The sequence below is a fragment of the Armigeres subalbatus genome, chromosome 2 (genome assembly GCF_024139115.2).
Source record: "Armigeres subalbatus isolate Guangzhou_Male chromosome 2, GZ_Asu_2, whole genome shotgun sequence".
In the NCBI taxonomy this organism is placed as follows: Eukaryota; Metazoa; Arthropoda; class Insecta; order Diptera; family Culicidae; genus Armigeres; species Armigeres subalbatus.
The window spans coordinates 296275953-296298326 of NC_085140.1; the positions used below are offsets into that span (position 1 = coordinate 296275953).

The 22374-nt window shown below is 41.5% G+C and overlaps 2 protein-coding genes across 2 annotated transcripts; both read right to left on the bottom strand.

Moving 5' to 3' along the window:
* Positions 1 to 486: 486 nt before the first annotated feature.
* On the bottom strand, positions 487 to 2111 carry LOC134216566 (uncharacterized). Its single transcript, XM_062695430.1, has 2 exons — positions 1892 to 2111; positions 487 to 1777 (listed from the first exon to the last, which is right to left on the bottom strand). The coding sequence occupies exon 2, from the start codon at positions 1686 to 1688 to the stop codon at positions 513 to 515; it is 1176 nt and encodes a 391-aa protein (XP_062551414.1). The 5' UTR covers positions 1689 to 1777; positions 1892 to 2111; the 3' UTR covers positions 487 to 512.
* A 9751-nt stretch (positions 2112 to 11862) lies between these two features.
* Positions 11863 to 13087, bottom strand: LOC134216567 (uncharacterized). The gene is made up of 2 exons (XM_062695431.1): positions 12446 to 13087; positions 11863 to 12391 (listed from the first exon to the last, which is right to left on the bottom strand). The coding sequence occupies exons 1-2, from the start codon at positions 13022 to 13024 to the stop codon at positions 12152 to 12154; spliced, it is 819 nt and encodes a 272-aa protein (XP_062551415.1). The 5' UTR covers positions 13025 to 13087; the 3' UTR covers positions 11863 to 12151.
* Between the last annotated feature and the right edge of the window lie 9287 nt (positions 13088 to 22374).

Genomic DNA, 22374 nt, shown 5'->3' on the forward strand with positions numbered 1-22374 from the left:
TACAATTTTTTTTTTATATTATTATCAACACTATTCATAATTGACCTCGAACCACTACTTACTTTATTATTTTGCCTTTCGTCACCTTGCAGAAATTCATTGCGGAATACGTTAGACGCTTGAATGTCCGTCGCCTGATGGACAATAACAGAATATGATGTCTCAGATTTCGAATGGTACAGATCGGCTTTCTTCGGAGTATTTGTCGCTCTGGAAGGAACCGCGACTGGATTGGTGGTACACGACAACGATTTTCTTTCCTATTATACGTAATAGATATATTATTTGAACGTTAAATTTATTTCCTTTCTTTTTTTCTTACATATTTATGTATATAACATTTAAATGCTTATTCAACTTTTTTTCAGTTACCAAATTCCTGCTTTTTTTTAAATTTTAGCAGATCTTTTCTTATAAAGCTTATGTAGTTAAATGTATTAGTCTATACGAGATATGACGTTTTTTGAAATTCAATTCATGTGTATAGGGTAATAATATTGTATTGTAGATAATTACTTCTCATCATTTTCACTTACCCGTTGCTCGTCTTTCAGGTCATCTGGTTGTTCAATAGCAGCGATTTTGTTCGGAACCGTATCTGGAACATCATCTGTATGGCGCTTTAGTGTCTCAGGGTATGAACATACCCTTTGAATGTGCCCAATACGTCCACATTTGTTGCACCGTTTGTCCTTGATATTACAGTCGTCTGCTGAATGGTACACCCCGCCGCAACGCCAGCATCTTTCACCACGTACAGGCCCACCACTTCTCGGCTGATATGTTTGGAAACTGCCTGCTGTATACGATTGCCTTCCTCTATTATTACGCCATGCTCCGCGACGCCATGCATTTCCACGTTGAAATCCACCGGCGCGCAATCCTCGAGAAGCAAAATTACCAGGGTATCTTTGTTGACGCGAAGTATCCCAACTTGAAACGGACTGTACCGGAGCAACCAAAGCTGGTTCAGCATGACTATTGCGGCGCATCACATATTCCTCATTAAGTCTAATGGTTTCAATTTCACGCACTTTGTCCACGAGATCAATGTAAGTACATTTGCGGCTAAGCATTTTCAAGGCCGTTGTGCGAACTTCTCGGCTCCTTGCGTGTTCCGCAACCGTGGATGCAATCTCCTCAAATTCCTTGTTGCCATCAAATTCGCATAGACGAGCTATCGATCCCACTCGAGTTATGAAGTTTAGATCCGTTTCTTCAGGTTTTTGACTCAGTAATGCCAACCGACGTCGCATTAACATTACGTCTGACCCGGAACCGAAATATGTCTTGAGCCGTTGCATTGCGTTTGAGAAGGGTTCCGTGACTTCATCTGGCGTATCATCTTGAGATTTAGTGTTCCTGTAAATCTCGAGTAACCTTGATCCAGCCTTAACCTTGAATACGGTGAATTTGGTGGACTCGTCATCAATTCCTGCTAGTTTAAGCGAATCCACAAGCAAATCCTTCCACATTTCGTATGTTTGACGGTGAATATCTTCTCCGTCCGCCGCTTTGCACTCCGGTACGTTAATGGAAGCGATTGAGAGTTGGTTCATTGACGAGAAAAATTTTGACTCTTCAAAATTTGATGTCGGTGCTTGACGAGTGCTGCTCATTTTATTGTCCGCATTAAACTCAATTTCCGGATTATCTACGTTTTGAAGACTACGTTCAAGAGCTTCCATCAAAGTTGCATTTTTGGCTTTTTCCTCTGCCAATTCACGTGCCAAGTCTTTTGCCTTCCGCTTTTGATCCCGTGTTCGTGCTGTTTTATCTGTAATAAATTAATTACACAACGCTTACTTCACGGTGTCTTAACGTTATTTTTTAATTTAATTTTTTTATGGTATATATTTCCCCTTTTTTTTGTGCCTGTTCAGGTGCTTACTTGTCCCGCTTTACCGCCATGTTTGATTTTGTTTTAGCAGGTACCCACACGTCCTGCATTAGATTGGAGCTCTTCTTTTTTTTTTTTTTTTGACATTCATTGTCTTGAACAGGTACCCACGCGTCCTGCATTAATATAAGTTATTTTCTATTTTACTCTTTTGAGCAGGTACCCACACGTCCTGCATTATATTCGTCACATTTTTTTTCAGACTTTCATTGTCTTGAGCAGGTACCCACACGTCCTGCATTAAAATAATCATAATTTTTTTGATGATCATCATTATAAATTATTACCCATCATCATTTTACAATCCATATTTCAATAACTTTCGAGGAACGTGTACTTATTGTCGTATAATGCGAACATAGCGCTTAGCATCTCTTTTAGTTGTTTACACTATGCTTAGGCTACGGGATTCAAGCATCTTACAAAATTATAAACAAAGAAAATGAAATCAAGACATACGTTCAGGTAATGTAAGTCTAAACGTAGCAACTCAGTTTATGTCTTGTTTATCTCGTTTGGGTTTCGCAGAATGAAAAACCCGTAATAGTAACTAGTGATTCTACACGGAGTGACACGGTTACAGCGGCAGGCGGCAGAAAGGAGAAGCCCTTCTCCCAACGTAGAAATTTCCACTCGGCTTGGAAAGCTAGGTTGCCCCTGGGATGAGTCCAAAAGGTGAGTCGCATGTTCTATATTCCTACGTAAGCTAAAATCTAACTTACTCCATTTTGATCGGGATTCTACAGGTCTCGACGTATAATTCAAAGCATCCTGTAAAATTTTCTCGAAAGATTCTTAATTTGATTTTGAGCTGTTGATGATTCAAAATACGTTTTGTCGAAAAGAGTTCATAGTGCAAAACATAATCGCTTGGCGTCTATTGTCGGTGGGTCTTCTTCTTCTTCGTTGGCATTACATCCCTCACTGGGACAGAGCCGCCTCGCAGCTTAGTGTTCATTAAGCACTTCCATAGTTATTAGCTGCGAGGTTCCTGAGCCAAATTACCATTTCTGCATTCGTATATCATGAGGCTAACACGATGATACTTTTATGCCCAGGGAAGTCGAGACAATTTCCAATCCGAAAATTGTCTAGACCGGCACCGGGAATCGAACCCAGCAACCCTCAGCATGGTCTTGCTTTGTAGCCGCGCGTCTTACCGCACGGCTAAGGAGGGCCGATGGGTAGTTGCAGTAAAAATGTTCCTCTAAAGTTGCGTTTTTATCGATTTGGTTTCGTCAACAGAAAGTGAACTTTTCTGGCAAGATTCTTTGGTTTTGTTTATGTAAGTCATTGGGAATAAAATGAGGTCCACTATTTCATACAAAAGAAGGTTGATCAGTGATTAATTTTCTTCAAAGGACAAAACTTAACTGTTTTGCGACGACAGAACGTTGTCCGTCGGTAGCACAATCACAAGTGCGCGTCGGAGGAAGATGAGACAATAAATTTGTTCCAATGGATGAACCATTTTTTTCCAAAATGCGCTTTTCCAATAACTAACTGCAACCAAACGCTCGTCGGAACCTTGCGTTGAAATTTCACTTCGTTCAGCTATTGTTCAACGGCCATTGGATGACTTTTCGGTAAGACATTTTCAGCATCGCCACTGGTCGCCATTTTTGTGTTCACCCTTTCTTCACTTAAAATGCCGGTTTGTTAAGGTTGAATGATCTACAGCAATGCAATGGTTTTCCGCTGAAAATTCTACCAGCGTCTTCGTACTACTGTGTCCGCTCCACTGCGTCCGCTCTGCGTGAGAACTTGTTCGAACCGAGGATTAGATCCAAACCAACAAGTTGCTTGATTTTGCATGTACGGAACTTGTTGTTTTACTATTTCTAAACTGTTTGCTAATTTCAATAATAAATAGTTGAAAATTTGTATTTTTGAAACAATACAATGTAGTGTTGACTCATCCTTGATCGGATTGTCCTGTCCAAAAATATTGGCAATCCATCGAAAAGCGTCTGAGATATTAACGTTCAAAGTTTATCATATGTTCGTAACGATCTCCGATTTTCGCAATCGCAAAGTGTACGCCAATGAAGAAAAGACAGACGTAGTCCTACGTCAAAATGAGAAGTAAGAAATAAGAAATGAGAATTGAGTGGTGAGCAGTGAGATTTGGGATGTGATGACTAGAAAGTAAGAAATGAGGAGTGAGAAGTACAGTTTGAGAAGTGAGGAGCAAAAGTTTAAAAGTGAATAGTGAGACAGAAGGAAGAAGGGAATATATAGAAGAACGAACAAGGTAGAAAGAAGGAAGAACGAAAAAGTAGAGAGGAAAACAGAAGGTAACGTCTAAGAAATAAGAAACAAGAAAAAAAAGAAAGAGAGAAGAAATAAAAAAAAATAAAGAAGAAGTAGAAAGAAAGATGCGAGAAAAAAGAAAAAAGAAGGGTAGAAGGAAGAAAGAAGAAAAAAGGATAGAAGAAAGAAAGAAGAAGAACGAAGAAGTAAAGAAATAAAGAAGAAAGAAAAAGAAGAAAGCAAGAAGAAGAAAGGAAAAAGTAAGAAAGAAGAAGTAATAGGGATTAAGAAAGGAGAGAGACAGAATAAAAAAAAAGTAAATATTGAATTATTTCTCACGTCAAACGTCCTTTTCATCACTTCTCACTTCTGAATTATCAAATCTCACTTGAAATTCCTCACTTCTCGGTTCTTATTTTTCATCTCTCATTTCCTCCTTCTTATTTTCCTTTTGTCATATCTCATCCCCTACTTCTCATTTCTCACTTCTTATTTTCCACTTCTCTCTTCTCAATGTTCACTTGTCTAATTTCATTTATCACTTTTCACATTTAACCTCTCACTTTTCACTTTTCCAAACTAACTTTTTTCTCACTTCTCACTTAATATTTCTCACTTTTCATACTTTTCTTTTAACTTCTCATCTCTCATTTGTCACATTCAACTTTACCTATTTATTAAAAACACTTTAATAAAGTTTAAAAAAAAACTATTTATTTTTTTATGCAATGCTCCTTAATTGTTTGAAATCCTTATTCCTCCCAACACCAAATTCTGCCTATTCGCATCTCATTTCTCACTCTTCATCACTCGCAATCTGGAAAAGTTTCCTCTTCAGCTTCTCCGCCGAATGAGCTGACAACGAGAAATTCCCTCGTAGGGGAATTATGGGTAAGACCGACACTGCGGGTAAAATCGACAGCACTTCAGATCTCTGATTTCAGGTGATTATCTGACAGAATGCTGACGCATTTTGAATGATCTTTCGATTTCTTGGATTTTTTTTAGCCATTTTGTAACTGGCGGAGAAGAATTGCAGTCGAAATAAACCAAAAATAACATTGATCTTCATTGACGAGATGAGTTATCTAAAATTTTGGTATCGGTGAATAAGCTTTTTCGACAATAATTTGTTGATTTTTAGAATGTAATTCATCAATGATCTAAAATTGAACATCATTTCGTTTATGTTGGAAAAATAGTTTACTTTCCTAATTATTAACGTCCACATATAGCTCAACATCATTATGTTAGCAATTGGGGTAACACCTGCCTTCGAATCACAAAATCATTCGCATAATGTAATTCAAGTATTTGATAAACGAGGTACTAAGACCCGGAGAATAGACCCGGAGATAGTCAGAGATTGATTATGCTATGTATAATCATCGTTGACAGGTCTAGGGGATCATTAAGTCATCAAGGATAATCTGCAGGTCGAATAACAAAAGTGCAAAAAAAGAAAGTGTTGTACTTTCGTGATCCATTTTCACCCCTTTTAAAAGTTTTAACATGGAGCTTGTTACCTATGAAACCGGCCATTTCAATTTCTTGTCATCCAGGGTTCGTATCGCTCACTCAATCTCAGGAGCACAGGATGCTCCCTCACGAACATTTTCGGGGAGAAATCGCTTTTCGGGAAAGAAAAACAGCCCGGAGAGTGATAACCATTTTTCGCTCACTTCGATTGCCGCCAAACGTTGGTTTAGGTACTCTTTTTCGTTCATATTCGAGTCTTTTCGTGGCATCTTCAATGCAAATGGTAGTAGCTTATGTAAAACAAATAACTTAAGGTGATTATAGAATGAAGCCAGAAATCGGCCATTGTAAACCACATGCTTTTCCAATATTTTTTTCAAGAGCACGAGATGAAAGAACCATAACGCGTATGGGGCTAAAATAATGGTAGATCGTTTGCTTAGTTATGCTGAACAATCATAATTTGATTTTCGGCACTGTACGAAAACTATTACGCCAGATTTAGGGTTTTGGAAATGTATGTAGATAATACAGATGCTTTCATACAGATAACGTGGTGATGTAGCTAGAGTAAGCGCATCCCTACGGCTATTATTGTTACTATTCTGGGTTCGAATCCCGGCGCGGCCATACAATTTTGTAATTGTTTTGCGATAATTCTCGCGAAAAGTGAGTGAGTGGGTAAAAGTGATGAAACGAAAAAGGATTTTCATCTAATAGGCAAGATTTTTGTTTATCATCCAAGGCTAATTGTAGAGAAAGATTAATGGGCGAAAGATGATCCTGAAAATAAACAACGAAAAAAGATTCTCCCTTGGCCCGAGAAACGCTTGCTTTGGTCTCATTGAAACGAAAAGTTGAAACCCTGCTTGTCATTACTGCACCATACGCTTTCAATTTTGAATCACTGTTATAAACAACTTTTCAAAATAATACAAATTGAAATGTGGATCAATATTTAAATTAAATAGTAGATTTGTTACTAACATTGTTATACTTTACATATGTTTTATCCAAACCATTGAAGAAACCAAAGAAAATATGATACAATTATATACAATTTTGTTCAACCATCGTTTATGAGTGACCACTAAACATTAATTTCAAGCATAAATATCTATTTTCATTTATTTAGTTTACATCTAAACAGATAACACTGAATCAACAATTTGACGCCACAATACACGGTTCGAGGCCGCATCTCTCCATCCTCGGATACGCACCACGCTCGCCAAGTCGTTTTGCACCTTTTGCATGAATATCTGAAAGACTGTTAATAAACAGTTTCAATTATGTTGTAATTTCATTTGAAATTGTTTTGATGTTAGATTCTATTCCGACTTGGTGTGTCGGTTGTCACCCTCACAGGGTGTCGATCTTACCCGCACCCCAGCTGGTTCGGCTTAAAAAAGGACTGTTCGCGTTTTCATCAGAAAACAAATTCTATCGAGAAATATTGTCGTGAGACCTCATGGACTGATACATAAAGGGCCAAATCTAGCTTGTATGAATTTTGTAGACCGGGAAATTGCTTCATAGGTTGAGGAGTTTTTTTTTGTGTCTTTATTAAGGAGACTTTCAGCCCGAGGCTGGCTCGTCTCCGAGGTTGAGGAGTTGTAAAATAGCTTAAGGTGTCGGTTGTCTGAAGGTGTCGGTTAAGGAATTCTTTGGGAATCTTTCGTAAATCCTTTACAAATTCTTTAAAAAAAACCCTTCGGAATGTATCTCACTCACTAATGTGTTCTGAGCACCTCTCAGGGACATAAGGCCAACCAATGTAAAAATTATCCTTCCTGGGAAGCTGCTCGCTTTAGCCTTGATCTAGGCCCAGGTAAGATTCCGGTCGACTTCCTTTATGTCTTTGTTGAGGCTACGTCACCTCATGCCCCTTGGTCTTCCTCTGCTACTATGTCCCACCGGATTCCAGTCCAGCGCTTGATTTGCAGAGCTCAGATGGATTTGGTAAGTACGGTTGACCAATTGATCAATGACGATTGACAAAACCGTGAATGCTACAGCAGCCTTAATCACGGAGTATCAAATCTCAGTATCAGTATCAAAATTGCTGCAACACCGCACGAGGGCGAACGAGGCACGATATAAACAGGCGCGGAACAGACAAAACTCGATTTTCCGGAGGAAAAAGCGCCAGCAGGAAGATCGAGACCGTGAAGAAACGGAGCAACTGTACCGCGCTAATAACACACGAAAGTTCTATGAGAAGTTAAACCGTTCACGTAAGGGCTACGTGCCACAGCCCGATATGTGTAAGGACATAAACGGGAACCTTCTTACGAACGAGCGTGAGGTGATCCAAAGGTGGCGGCAGCACTACGAAGAACACCTGAATGGCGATGTGGCAGACGAAGATGGCGGTATGGTGATGGACCTGGGAGAACGCGCGCAGGACATAATTCTACCGGCTCCGGATCTCCAGGAAATCCAGGAGGAGATTGGCCGGCTCAAGAACAACAAAGCCCCTGGGGTTGACCAACTACCAGGAGAGCTATTTAAACACGGTGGTGAGGCACTGGCTAGAGCGCTGCACTGGGTCATTACCAAGATTTGGGAGGAGGAAGTTTTGCCGCAGGAGTGGATGGAAGGTGTCGTGTGTCCCATCTACAAAAGGGCGATAAGCTGGATTGTAGCAACTACCGCGCAATCACATTGCTGAACGCCGCCTACAAGGTACTCTCCCAAATTTTATGCCGTCGACTAGCACCAACTGCAAGGGAGTTCGTGGGGCAGTACCAGGCGGGTTTTATGGGCGAACGCTCCACCACGGACCAGGTGTTTGCCATTCGCCAAGTACTGCAGAAATGCCGCGAATACAACGTGCCCACACATCATCTATTCATCGACTTCAAAGCCGCATATGATACAATCGATCGGGACCAGCTATGGCAGCTAATGCACGAACACGGTTTTCCGGATAAACTGACACGGTTGATCAAAGCGACGATGGATCGGGTGATGTGCGTAGTTCGAGTTTCAGGGGCATTCTCGAGTCCCTTCGAAACCCGCAGAGGGTTACGGCAAGGTGATGGTCTTTCGTGTTTGCTATTCAACATCGATTTGGAAGGTGTAATACGAAGAGCAGGGATTAACACGAGTGGTACAATTTTCAATAAGTCCGTCCAGCTATTTGGTTTCGCCGACGACATAGATATTATGGCACGTAACTTTGAGAAGATGGAGGAAGCCTACATCAGACTGAAGAGGGAAGCTAAGCGGATCGGACTAGTCATCAACACGTCGAAGACGAAGTACATGATAGGAAGAGGTTCAAGAGAAGACAATGTGAGCCACCCACCGCGAGTTTGCATCGGTGGTGACGAAATCGAGGTGGTAGAAGAATTTGTGTACTTGGGCTCACTGGTGACTGCCGAAAATGACACCAGCAGAGAAATTCGGAGACGCATAGTGGCTGGAAATCGTACGTACTTTGGACTCCGCAAGACGCTCCGATCGAATAGAGTTCGCCGCCGTACCAAACTGACAATCTACAAAACGCTAATTAGACCGGTAGTCCTCTACGGACACGAGACCTGGACGATGCTCGTGGAGGACCAACGCGCACTTGGAGTTTTCGAAAGGAAAGTGCTGCGTACCATCTATGGTGGGGTGCAGATGGCGGACGGTACGTGGAGGAGGCGAATGAACCACGAATTGCATCAGCTGCTGGGAGAACCATCCATCGTTCACACCGCGAAAATCGGACGACTGCGATGGGCCGGGCACGTAGCCAGAATGTCGGACAGTAACCCGGTGAAAATGGTTCTCGACAACGATCCGACGGGCACAAGAAGGCGAGGTGCGCAGCGGGCAAGGTGGATCGATCAGGTGGAAGATGACTTGCGGACCCTCCGTAGACTGCGTGGTTGGCGACGTGTAGCCATGGACCGAGCCGAATCGAGAAGACTCTTATATACCGCACAGGCCACTTCGGCCTTAGTCTGAATAAATAAATAAATAAATCAAATCTAAATGATGTGCAAAGATAGCTTAACGAACTTTACGAATGCTTCCCATCGGCAAAGCATTATCATCCACGCCATCAGAACCAAATCTACGGTAACACGTCGACCCCTCCCAACTGTAATGTAGCTGGGACCAGCGAGTAAAATGTTCCAATATCTTGGCAGCAAAATGCTCCAATTGGTGGTACCAATATTGACATCGGTGCATTGATTGAGATCATTGCTGTTGGTTCTTTTCAATACTTGAGGTAAGTATTGCCTTATGTAAGTAATGAATCAACAAACCAGTTCTGATAAAAAAAACACAAAATTAAGCATAATATGCTTATTACCATTTTTTTTTGGGGTTTTGAAGAATATGAATAGTATTTATGATGAATACGAAACAGTAAGCATTCAGCGAAGCATCACCGTTAAATTAATAATTCCATTAATTTTCATGTATTTCGTCTGGCCTTCTGCGTTATGATTGTTGTGCTAATAGATCGCCGTTTGCTTGAACTTAATTGATGGATTTTTTCCCAATCCATACAAAAAAAGAAATCTTCCTCTTGTTTCATTTCCAGCATGAATTATGGATAGGTTTTCAAAATTCAACATTCTATTGTCGGAAACCAACATTTTCCACCTTCTAGCCGATATTTGCCACGGAAATTCAAATAGTTATCTGCATTTCCTTTCAACCACTTCCGTACAACTAAGGCGGTAGGCCCAAACAAATGGCCTCCTTCCGGAGAAATAAGAATCACGACGGCCCACTCCTATTCGCATGCTTCCGGATCTCGTTTATTTGATTCATCCAAGCACACATGGGTGGGTATCAGACAGAGTACCAGAGTTTAAGGACGATGAAGAAATTCAACGCTGCTGTGCTGGGAGAACTATGACAATCCGACACAGTGACCTTGGGTTAAACGGAGGTTAGTTTTTGCCCAGCTGGAAATACTCATGTTGGGCCACAATTCGTATGACTTCTTGCTGTTGCAATGGCAGCTGAGCACCAACATGGGTTGGGTACAGACACAGGGTACGTACGGACAAAGGATATCTTTTTGCAGAAAGCAACAGGAACAGAATGGTGCTTCTTTCGGATGCAATAAATTTGCATATAATCAAGTGAACGCTTTCTGTGTAACTCATTTCCGGAAGTATATACACTGTTGGATTCGATGCATATTCTTTGCCATGTGACCTGTTACAGTACGCGAATGGGATTACAGCATTGGCAGAAATATTGTTAAATATAACTAAACCTGACTTTAGCCATTCTAAAACAGTTCTGACAATATTAAAATACTTCACTCTTCTATTTACTTACGCTATATTCACTTTTGTATCAACAGATACGTATTTCGTTTTCTACTTGAAAACTTCTTCAGTGTTTATTCACGTTCGGTTCTGATAATGTTAATAAAAAATCACACATCATACTTATTACAAAAATCCCCGTATGTCGTAACTGGTTGCCAACAAATCAGATGAGAATGAGTGACAAAAATGTGTTTCTTGTAAAGTGTTTATTTTTGAACACATCTATTCAACGCTTTGCCCGGAGTTTGAAATTGTGCACAAACACACACATTAACCCATATAGCTTTTTCATTACACCTTTTTTGTACGAGAAAGGCGAAAGGAATTTCAACTCGAATTTGAGATACGTCTGGCAGATAATCATTCGAAGGCTGAATGGATGATGATTTCAACCCAAACAAAAGGATAACTTCCCACTTACTTCCCTTATGTGCTTGATTGCAGACCTCAATGGTATCGCACAACTCCCAAACCTCTCAAAACTTCGAATTGGATGATAGGAGCAGTGGTGGGTACTTGCTACTTATTTCCACCGTTTGCGAACAGATTGGGGATTTCACACATAATGGTTCACTTGACGACACTTTTCAGTATAGCTGTGCCGAAGTTATCAACACAAAGTCCAGTAACGAACGGCATGCAACTTTTACACAACAAAATATTTACTTCTCAGAGAAGTGGCCAAAGCAGTGCCATAGTGGCGAAGAAAGAGTGTTGTGCCGAGAAACGGAGTAACGATCTGATAGTCACAGAGGCACCGCCCGAGCGACCGCTCCCTTTCATTTGTTACAGTTTCAGAGCTTGTTATCATGCAATCGCCGGCTACAGACAAGCAGACACAATGTTTCGAATCTATTTATACGCGACTATTATCTGTTTAAATCATATAATTTTCAGGAATTTCATTTTGCTTACATGAGAGTCCATGCCACAGATCATCAGCAAAAATATTTTGAAAGTTAGGTCTGTCAATCTGGGGTAAGTGATCCGGGCAGTTGCACGCTGACGCGAAATGTTGAAAACACCAACCAGTAACCTGAAACCTGCTGGGATGCTTGCTGGTGATAATTTGCGAGAAGAAAGTTGCTCTACCTCTCCTGCAACGACACCTGTTACGTATGATTCAAGCCGAGAATGTTCGGTAATCGGTCTGCACGTTTTTCCAATCATTCGTCGGAATGTTATCGTTTGAACGTGAGAAAATTGATCTACACTGGATTGGCAACAATTATACATTCGTTGATTTGGTATTTACTAAATTAGCTAATCTACGTTTTAACAATTTGTTCTGTTCCCGGTACTTCTGGACGTAGATTTCTATGATTTCGACTTGTGTCCTGTACTGTTCGTTTCTTGCCCTTAAAGTTCGAATCTTCTCTCGATTATGTGCGCTTGTTGAATCCAGATGTTCTATAGTGGACAATACATCGTCCATCTCTTCAACCTCTTGGTCTCGATTTAAATCTCTCTGCAATAAAAATGTCGATTACAAAATTCAAGCGCATAACGTAAATCAGAATACCTTAGATGTACCTCCAGAACCTTCAAGTGACAAACATTGCAGAAATACGGTCAGGAAAGGCAATATACTAAAGCTTTGCATTTCATCAATTCCGGCACTCTCCTTTTGGGACATCATACGCAACTGATCGATTTGAACTTCAAGTTCTTTACGAGATTCCGCACAATCTTTCAAGTCGTTTTGATGCGCTTCCGAAAATGTCTGGAAAAATGATCGATTTTCCATACTTTGAGTGCCGACATTAGGTCGATCGGGCTTCTGTGATATTACTTTCGTATCCAAGTGCTTCACATCCGTCGTTGGAATTGTTGAAGAAGGAGCTGAAGAGTCTTGTTCAAAGAAAGAATGGCTTTTTTTCCTCAAATAAGCGGGTATTTGTCCAGGAAGGTGCGAGTTCTTTTTTAACTGCTCGTCCAGTACTGCCGTTGCTTCAGGCTGGCGTTTGCTAAAATAGGACCATATCCGAGGTCCGGACTTCGCTGATTTAGTAGACTTTGATGATTCGATGTTTTTGCCATTCTCACTGTTTAGCTTTTTGTTTTTGTTCTTTTTTATACTTATTGGTATTTTTGAGGTCATGTTCTGGATTCCGAGCCCCAGATCTCAATCATGCGTCTGTCGTTCAAGGTTCATATGGTAACAGATGTACGCCTACTTACACAACGTCGAATGTCAGAGTGAGCATCCACGTAACGAGCCTCACAGCCAAACAGGCAGGGTTGCCACATTTAAAACTGTATTTTTTCATCAGGAAATCTTTATATCTGTATTTCAAGTAAAAAAAATCTGTATTGTGAATCTGTATCCAGTAAAGCTCAAACAAAATATTTTTTTAAGCAATATTAGCTTTGAAAAAAAGATGTAGCTGATCATTTCAACAAAAATGAAAGCTCGTCAAGTCAATATTCTGCATTTTAAAAAAAAAAATTTCGACATATAGGTAATAAAGAAATACAATCAACAATGTTCGCTTTTTCTAGGATTGGGATTCGACATTTTTCTAATGAAAGCTGGCAAGAGTCCGTTTTTAACTATTGTAGCCATATATACAAATACTAAATAATTATTTCTTCATATAACTAGATTTGATTCTTCTGCTAGAGCTTTCTCTGAGACCAAATGTGTTCAAATACATTCTGAATTTGGTCATGTTACAGAATCGTTGATCTGCATAAACAGTTATTGAAGAATAAAACCTGCCATTGTCAACCTGTTAGTTAACATGAGAATAATGAGATCAGATTTGAGAATAATGAGATATTATTGGATGAGAATAATGAGATCAGATTCCAATCTGATCATTGATATAATTAACAAGCCTCAAATCTCATTGAAAATATGTACAGGTAATCTTCGATATAACGTACCCCCGATATAACGTACACTCGATATAAAGTCACTCGATATAGCGTACATTTTTCCCCGATATAACGTACACTTCGGAGAATAATTTTAATTTGGGTAGTTATTCCGGAATAATTTACGAAATTGTTAGTATCATTTATGTGGGGATGACATCATCTTATGGAGCCTAATTTTATCAGCTAGAGGCATCATTGTTACTGTTTTCTTCAGTTCACACGATCCTCTGAACTCTCCCGAAGTATTGGATAATATTGATAATAATGGACAATATCTAGTTGATATTGGGCAACAGTTCTGTCAAAGTCAGAACTGATGTCGGGTTGCTTCCCGGTCTAAGTCAGCTAATGTCTAGTATTGGTATTGTAGGGGGCAGCAGGGACTATGTCCAAGGGCTTGACGATCCCTCCCCAGGCCATCTGCAAGTTGTGGGGCTTGCCTAGGATGTGGTGGGGTTTGACAGTGGGCCCTGTTAAACCTCTATAAAAAGCTGCATGTATCCGCAAGTAGGCCCCACCAAAGCGACCGTGTGCCGCTCAAAGCGCACAAGCTCAAGTCCTGGTGTTAGGTGGGACGCTAAACAGCCCTAACACGACGGCCCTCCGACGAGACAGGAGGTTTGCGCAGGCCCAATAAGCCGCATGGAAAACCAATCATTACGAACAATATAAGAGATAATGCGACTCGATATAATCGGCAAAGACCTAGGCGACGAATAATGGATCACGATTGGAAGCTTGTAACATGGAATTGCAAGTCGCTAGGTTTCGCAGGTTGCGACATGATGATCTACGATGAATTACATCCCCGCAACTTCGACGTCGTGGCGCTGCAGGAGATTTGCTAAACAGGACAGAAAGTGTGGAAAAGCGGGCATCGAGCGGCTACCTTCTACCAAAGTTGTGGCACCACCAACGAGCTGGGAACCGGCTTCATAGTGCTGGGTAAGATGCGCCAACGCGTGATTGGGTAGCAGCCAATCAACGCAAGGATGTGCAAGCTGAGGATTAAAGGCCGTTTCTTCAACTATAGCATCATCAACGTGCACTGCCCACACGAAGGGAGACCCGACGACGATAAAGAAGCGCTCTACGCACAGCTGGAGCAGACATACGATGGATGCCCAGTGCGGGATGTCAAAATCGTCATCGGTGACATGAACGCACAGGTAGGAAGGGAGGAAAGGTATAGACCGGTTATCGGACCGGATAGTCTGCACACCGTATCGAATGACAACGGCCAACGATGCATAAACTTCGCAGCCTCCCGCGGAATGGTAGTCCGAAGCACCTTCTTTCCCCTCAAAAATATCCACAAGGCCACATGGAGATCACCTAACCAAGAAACGGAAAACCAAATCGACCACGTTCTAATCGACGGTAAATTCTTCTCCGCCATCACGAACGTCCACACTTACCGCAGTGCGAATATTGAATCCGACCACTACCTCGTTGCAGTATGCCTGTGCTCAAAACTCTCGACGGTGTACAACACGCGTCGAAGTCGGACGCCGCGGCTTAACATTGGGCGGCTACAAGACGGTAGACTAGCCCAATAATACGCGCAGCAGCTGGAAGTGGCACTTCCAACGGAAGAGCAGCCAGGCGCAGCGTCTTTTGAAGATGGCTGGAGAGATATTCGATCCGCCATTGGTAGCACCGCAACCGATGAACTTGGCACGGTGCCCCCGGATCAGAGAAACGACTGGTATGACGGCGAATGTGAGCAGTTAGTGGAAGAGAAGAATGCAGCATGGGCGAGACCCAGACAACTACACATCGCATAAGAATGTACGATTAAAATCGTTTACCGACCCAAATTTCATCAAAATCACATTGTGGTGCGAAGCTCATCAGTTTATTTATAAGCTTTCCCGCACAGTAGGCTATTTTGCGAGTTTATTCCAGCTTCATATGTTGACATCGCATATTCCTGCAAACAAACTCAAACGAAATCGGATTATCTGTCAAACAGAGTTTGTTATCACAAACAATGTATAACGCAATGTATAACGAACAAACTCGCATAAAAATCGTGCATATCGCATACACTGCCGTTCAACGTCGGATAAGAAATACACATATATCGCCTCCACTTTTGTACGCAAAAAGCGTTTTCGCGACTGGTAAGCGATGAAATTTGTGTGCATAGGCATCGCATAACAGAAAAACAATTCTATTATGCATGCATTCTCAAGGGCGTAGCCAAGCGGGGCAGGGGGGGGGGGGCGTCGCCCCCTCCTAAATTGTGGAAAGATTGAACGGGTACTGAAATGAATTCCCTCAAACATGTGTACTTTACGTTCCAATCATATACAGAAATATATGGTTGAAATTCAAAACATTCCCAAAACTTATTAGGGCATCCAGGATCCATAATATATGAAAGTTCAAAACAACTCGCAACATTTCGGGCTCAAAAATTCTCCTTGAATTCCTTCTAGAAACTTCCCTGGGAACTTCTGAATTCCTCCGGAAAGTTATCCACAAATTCCTCTGAAAATCGTTCGAAAATCCTTCTCATGTAATTGTAATTCCTCCTTATCTAGAAACCCCCCACTAATTTTTTTTTAGGAAACTCACGAGGAAATTCCTTGAAGATTTTTTTTCTTCTCTTCAAGATTTACTTCTAGATATTTCTTCGGCTATTCTTTCTTCAGGAAAAATCCGGCATTTCCTTCAGGCATGCATTCGAGAGTTTCGTCAAGAATACATACGGAATTTCTTCCCAAACTTCTACCAGAAGTTTCTTTAAAAATTTATGACCGAAATCCTCCGATTTAGCTCCATAATTTCACTTGTAAATCTATAAGAAATTCCTTCGGAAATTCTTCTAGGAACTTCTCCGGGTATTCCTCTCGGAACTCTTCCTTTAATTCCTCCGGTATTACTTCCAGGAAATTTTCCGGGAATACCTCCAAACATTCAATAGCGAAATCATCTAGTATACCAATCTGGAATTCTTTTCGCAATTACTTCAGAATATCCTTCAAGAAATCCTCTAGAAATATCTTCATGAATTTCTTCTGGAATTCGTCCAAGTATTTCCCCAGAAATTCTTACAGGTATTTTTTCGGGAGTTTCTTCAGGTACTTCTCCAGGAATTCCTTCAGGAATTTCTTCGGGAGATTTTCGGCGGAAGTGTACTAGAATTCCTTCCGGACTTCACTCGGAATTTACTCGGATATCTGCCAAGAGTTCTTCCAGAAATTTCTTCGGAACAATCCGCAGGGATTTTCTTCAGCAATTCATCTGGGAATACTTTCAGGATTTCATCTGGGAATTTCTGCATTAATTTCTCTTGGTACTCTTCTGGGAATTCCTTCAGATATTTTTTCGAAAATTCCTTTAGAAACTTCTCTAAGAGTTATTTCAGAACTTCCATGTGGAAATTCCTCCGGAAGTGCTTGTGGGAGTTCCTCCGGGAGTTCTTCCAGGAGTTTTTCCAAGAAATTCTCCGGTAATACCTCCAGGAGCTTTACAGGGAATTCCTGGATTATATTTGGCAGGAATTTCACGGGAAATGGGATTTCGAAAGTTCCTTCAGAAATATTTTTTTTCTTCCTCTATGGTGTTCAACCGATTGTTCCTCTGAAGTTCCACAAGTGGTTCCTTCGGGAATGCAATCAGAATTTCTTCCAGGAATTCATTTAGCATTTCTTTAGGCATTTATCTACAAATTCCTCATGAAGTTCCTCGGAGAATTTCTTTGAGAGTTCTTACGGGAATTCCTCCGGGAGGTTCTTTTAAGAATTCTTCCAGGAGTTTCTCCTGGAATTCTTACGGAAGTTCCTTTGGGAGTTCATCCTAGAATTCTTACGAGATTTTTTTTTTTTTTTAATCTTTATTTAGGTGTTTTTTCAATTCTAGATTAAGTTCAACACCGAATTCTTACGAGAGTTCCTCCAGGATTTCCTCCGGAAATTCTTCCTGTAGTTCTTCAATAAATTCCTCCAGAAGTTCCACCGGCAGTTCCTCTGAGAATTCCTCTGATAATTTCTCCGGAAATTCCTATAGAAAATCCCCCGGGAGTTCCTCCGGAAATTACTCTGGGAGTTCCTTCGGGAGTTCCTTTTCAGAGAAACACCCGGAGAAACTGCCTGTGAAACTTCCGGAGGGATTCTCGTAGAAACTGCTGGTGGATCTCCCGGAGGAATTCCCGAAGGAACTGCCGGAGGAGCTCTCGTAAGATCTCCCGTAAGAACTCCCGGAGGAATCTCAGGAGGAACTCCTAGAAGAATTCCTAGAGGACCTCCCGGATGAGCTCCCAAAGAAACTATCGGAAAAACTTCGGGAGGAGTTTTCAGCTTAATTTCTGAAGAAAGCCTAAATGATTTCCTGAAAAAGCTTGAATAATTTCCTGGAATAGCTTTTGGTGGAACTCCCGGAGGAATTTCCGTAGAAACTCCCGGATGAATTGCTGGTGGAATTTCCGGAGGAACTCTCGAAGGAATTTTCTGGAAGAATTTCTGAAGAAACTCCGGAGAATTTTCAAAGGAACCCCGGGGAAACTACCAGAAGCATTCTCGGAAACAAGAGAATTCATCTTATAAACAAATCTCATCTAGCTGAAACCCTTTTTTGGGGTTTGTAGCTGGACCATCATCATCATCAGAGGAACTCCCAGAGAAATTCTCGGAGGAGCTTCTGGTGGAAAATCTATATAAATTCCTGAAGAAGCCTAAATAAATTCCAATTTTGCCGAAATTCCCGGAAGAATTTTCAGAGGAACTGCCGATAGAACTACCGGAGTTATCGGAGGAGATCCTAGAGAAATTCTTGGTAGAAATGCCGGTGGAACTCCTGGAAGAATTCCAGGAGGAATTTTCGGAGAAACTCCTGGAGGAGCTACCAGTGGAAATCTTGAAGTTTCCACCGGAATTATTTCAGGATTTCATTGCGAATTAATCTAGGAATTCCTCCGAAAATTCCATTGTTGATTTCATTTTCGGTATTTTTTCTGTATAAATTTCCGGTGGAATTCCAGGAGAAATTCTTTGAAATTTTCACAAGAAATTATTCGAAACAATTCACGGAGAATTTTATGGAATTTACACAATAAATTCGAAGATTTTCCGTGAAATTCTCAGGAATGTTTACTGGCAATTCTGCGGAATTTCCACGGAATATTCTTATTCTTAAAAATTATGGGAAGCAGCACGAAATTATTTGAATTATTGCAGGGAATTCTGTAGAACTTATAAAGAAGTTCGTGGAGATTTTCTTGGAGTAAATAATGGTGGAATTTTCGGATCAATTTCCGGCAATAATTATGGTCGAATTCCTGAAGACACTGCCTAAGAAGTTGCTGGAGGCATTTCTAAAGAATCCCTGATCGAATTTCGGATAGAATACCAGGAGCAATTGTCGAAGGAATTCCTGGTTTGGATTTGATTTCATGTGTTAATATTCATGTGTTTTTATAAAATTACTTTAAAACTACGATTTAGAAGACCAAAAATGTTGCCCCCCCCCTTCTCGAAATCCTGGCTACGCCCATGTGCATTCTGGTTGTCTGGGGATTGCTGCAACACCGCACGAGGGCGAACGATGCACGATATAAACAGGCGCGGAAAAGACAAAACTCGATTTTCCGGAGCAAAAAGTGCCAGCAGGAAGATCGAGACCGTGAAGAGACGGAGCAACTGTACCGCGCTATTTAAACACGGTGGTGAGGCACTGGCTAGAGCGCTGCACTGGGTCATTACCAAGATTTGGGAGGAGGAAGTTTTGCCGCAGGAGTGGATGGAAGGTGTCGTGTGTCCCATCTACAAAAAGGGCGATAAGCTAGATTGTAGCAACTACTGCGCAATCATATTGCTGAACGCCGCCTACAAGGTACTCTCCCAAATTTTATGCCGTCGACTAGCACCAACTGCAAGGGAGTTCGTGGGGCAGTACCAGGCGGGTTTTATGGGCGAACGATCCACCACGGACCAGGTGTTCGCCATTCGCCAAGTACTGCAGAAATGCCGCGAATACAACGTGCCCACACATCATCTATTCATCGACTTCAAAGCCGTATATGATACAATCGATCGGGACCAGCTATGGCAGCTAATGCACGAAAACGGATTTCCGGATAAACTGTCACGGTTGATCAAAGCGACGATGGATCGGATGATGTGCGTAGTTCGAGTTTCAGGGGCATTCTCGAGTCCCTTCGAAACCCGCAGAGGGTTACGGCAAGGTGATGGTCTTTCGTGTCTGCTATTCAACATCGCTCTGGAAGGGGTAATACGAAGAGCAGGGATTAACACGAGTGGTACAATTTTCAATAAGTCCGTCCAGCTATTTGGCTTCGCCGACGACATAGATATTATGGCACGTAACTTTGAGAAGATGGAGGAAGCCTACATCAGACTGGAGAACGAAGTTAAGCGGATCGGACTAGTCATCAACACGTCGAAGACAAAGTACATGATAGGAAGAGGTTCAAAAGAAGACAATGTGAGCCACCCACCGCGAGTTTGCATCGGTGGTGACGAAATCGAGGTGGTAGAAGAATTTGTGTACTTGGGCTCACTGGTGACTGCCGAAAATGACACCAGCAGAGAAATTCGGAGACGCATAGTGGCTGGAAATCGTACGTACTTTGGACTCCGCAAGACGCTCAGATCGAATAGAGTTCGCCGCCGTACCAAACTGACAATCTACAAAACGCTCATTAGACCGGTAGTCCTCTACGGACATGAGACCTAGACGATGCTCGTGGAGGACCAACGCGCATTTGGAGTTTTCGAAAGGAAAGTGCTGTGTACCATCTATAGTGGGGTGCAGATGGCTGACGGTACGTGGAGGAAGCGAATGAACCACGAGTTGCATCAGCTGTTGGGAGAACCATCCATCGTTTACACCGCGAAAATCGGACGACTGCGGTGGGCCGGGCACGTAGCCAGAATGTCGGACAGTAACCCGGTGAAAATGGTTCTCAACAACGATCCGACGGGCACAAGAAGGCGAGGTGCGCAGCGGGCAAGGTGGATCGGTCAGGTGGAAGATGACTTGCGGACCCTCCGTAGACTGCGTGGTTGGCGACGTGTAGCTATGGACCGAGCCGAATGGAGAAAACTCTTATATACCACACAGGCCACTCCGGCCTTAATCTGAATAAATAAATAAATAACAGGAGCGCACGAAATTTTCTTCCTGGACAACACAGATGAAAAACAGATTTGTCGCCCATCAACGTTTCTTGTTGGAGCAACAATCAACTGCAACGACTTCTGGATGCTTCAGGTGCTTCTTCTTCAGCAAAAATGAATGAAGGTTTAATCAATGGCTTGAGAGCTTTAATGGGCGCGGGAGAAACTTTTTTAGACGGTAGAAAATTTTTCTGGGACGAAACCACATCCGTTGACTACCAAGACATACTTCGATTCAGGATTTTTAAAAGGAACTCCTTAAGGTATTTCCGACATTCTCAGATTTTTCCAAGATTTATTTGGACATTACTTCAAGATTTCCTTCAAAAATTCCTCAAGGGATTTATTTGAAAAATTCTCCGGAAACAATCTAAAAATCCTGTTTAAATTTCTCCGGATGTTCCTTCGAAAATTGAAAGAATGACTTTTAAGAATTACTTCAGAATCTACCTCAGGAGTTCCTTCGGGATTCAAAACTTCCTCCTGGATTTCTTTCGGGAATTCTTTGAATCATTCATTTATAATAAAATTTATGAATTACTTTAAAAAATTCTCTGGAAATACCTTTTAAAACATCTTTAGAAATACCTACGGAAAATATTTTGGTAATTCTTTCGGATATTGCTTCGAAAATTCCTTAGGGCAGCGGTTCTTAACTTTCATTTTGAGAGGTACTCCTTTGCACTTTTGGATTCATTGAGGTATTTGTATCATCGTAATGAAAATAAAGCGTAGCTAATAAGATATATGAAAGACGGACGTGAAAACTAAAGTGATAAATGGCTCTCCATCATTCACATGGCTTCTATCGAAAAAAAATTGTTCCGTGAAATTTTTCAATAAATATTGAGTTTATTCATCAATCTTCGCCTCTTGAAAGTACGCTTCCGAGCCTCTTGAAAGGAGGTCTTCGGCCCTCTTGAAAAGAGGCTTCCGAGCTTCTTGAAAGATGGCTTCTCAGAATCTTGAAAGAAGGCTTCTTAGAATCTTAAAAGAAGGCTTCCAAGCCTCTTAAAAAGAGGCTTCCAAGACTACTGAAAGGAGGCCTCTAAGGCTTTTGAAACCCTAGCAGGAAAAAATGTTGCCATAGGCCATTGCAACTCATATGTGACCAGCTTTACTCACAATCAAGTTGCTGCAACCATTTTGTTCCACATTTGCGTCTTGGGAAAGAGGCTTCCGATTATCTTGAAAGGAGGCTTTCGAACCTCCTGAAAGGAGCCTTTCGACCGTCTTGAAAGTCAGGCTACTGAGAATCTTAAAAGAAGGCTTCCAAGGAGGCATCTGAACCATTAGGAATGGTTCTGGAAGAAGGCTTCTGAGTCTCTTGAAAGCCTCCTTTTTCGCCCTTCTTGAAAGGATGCTTCCACGCTTCTTGAAAAGGGCTTACGAGCCTCTTGAAAGAAGGCTCTTTATATTCTTA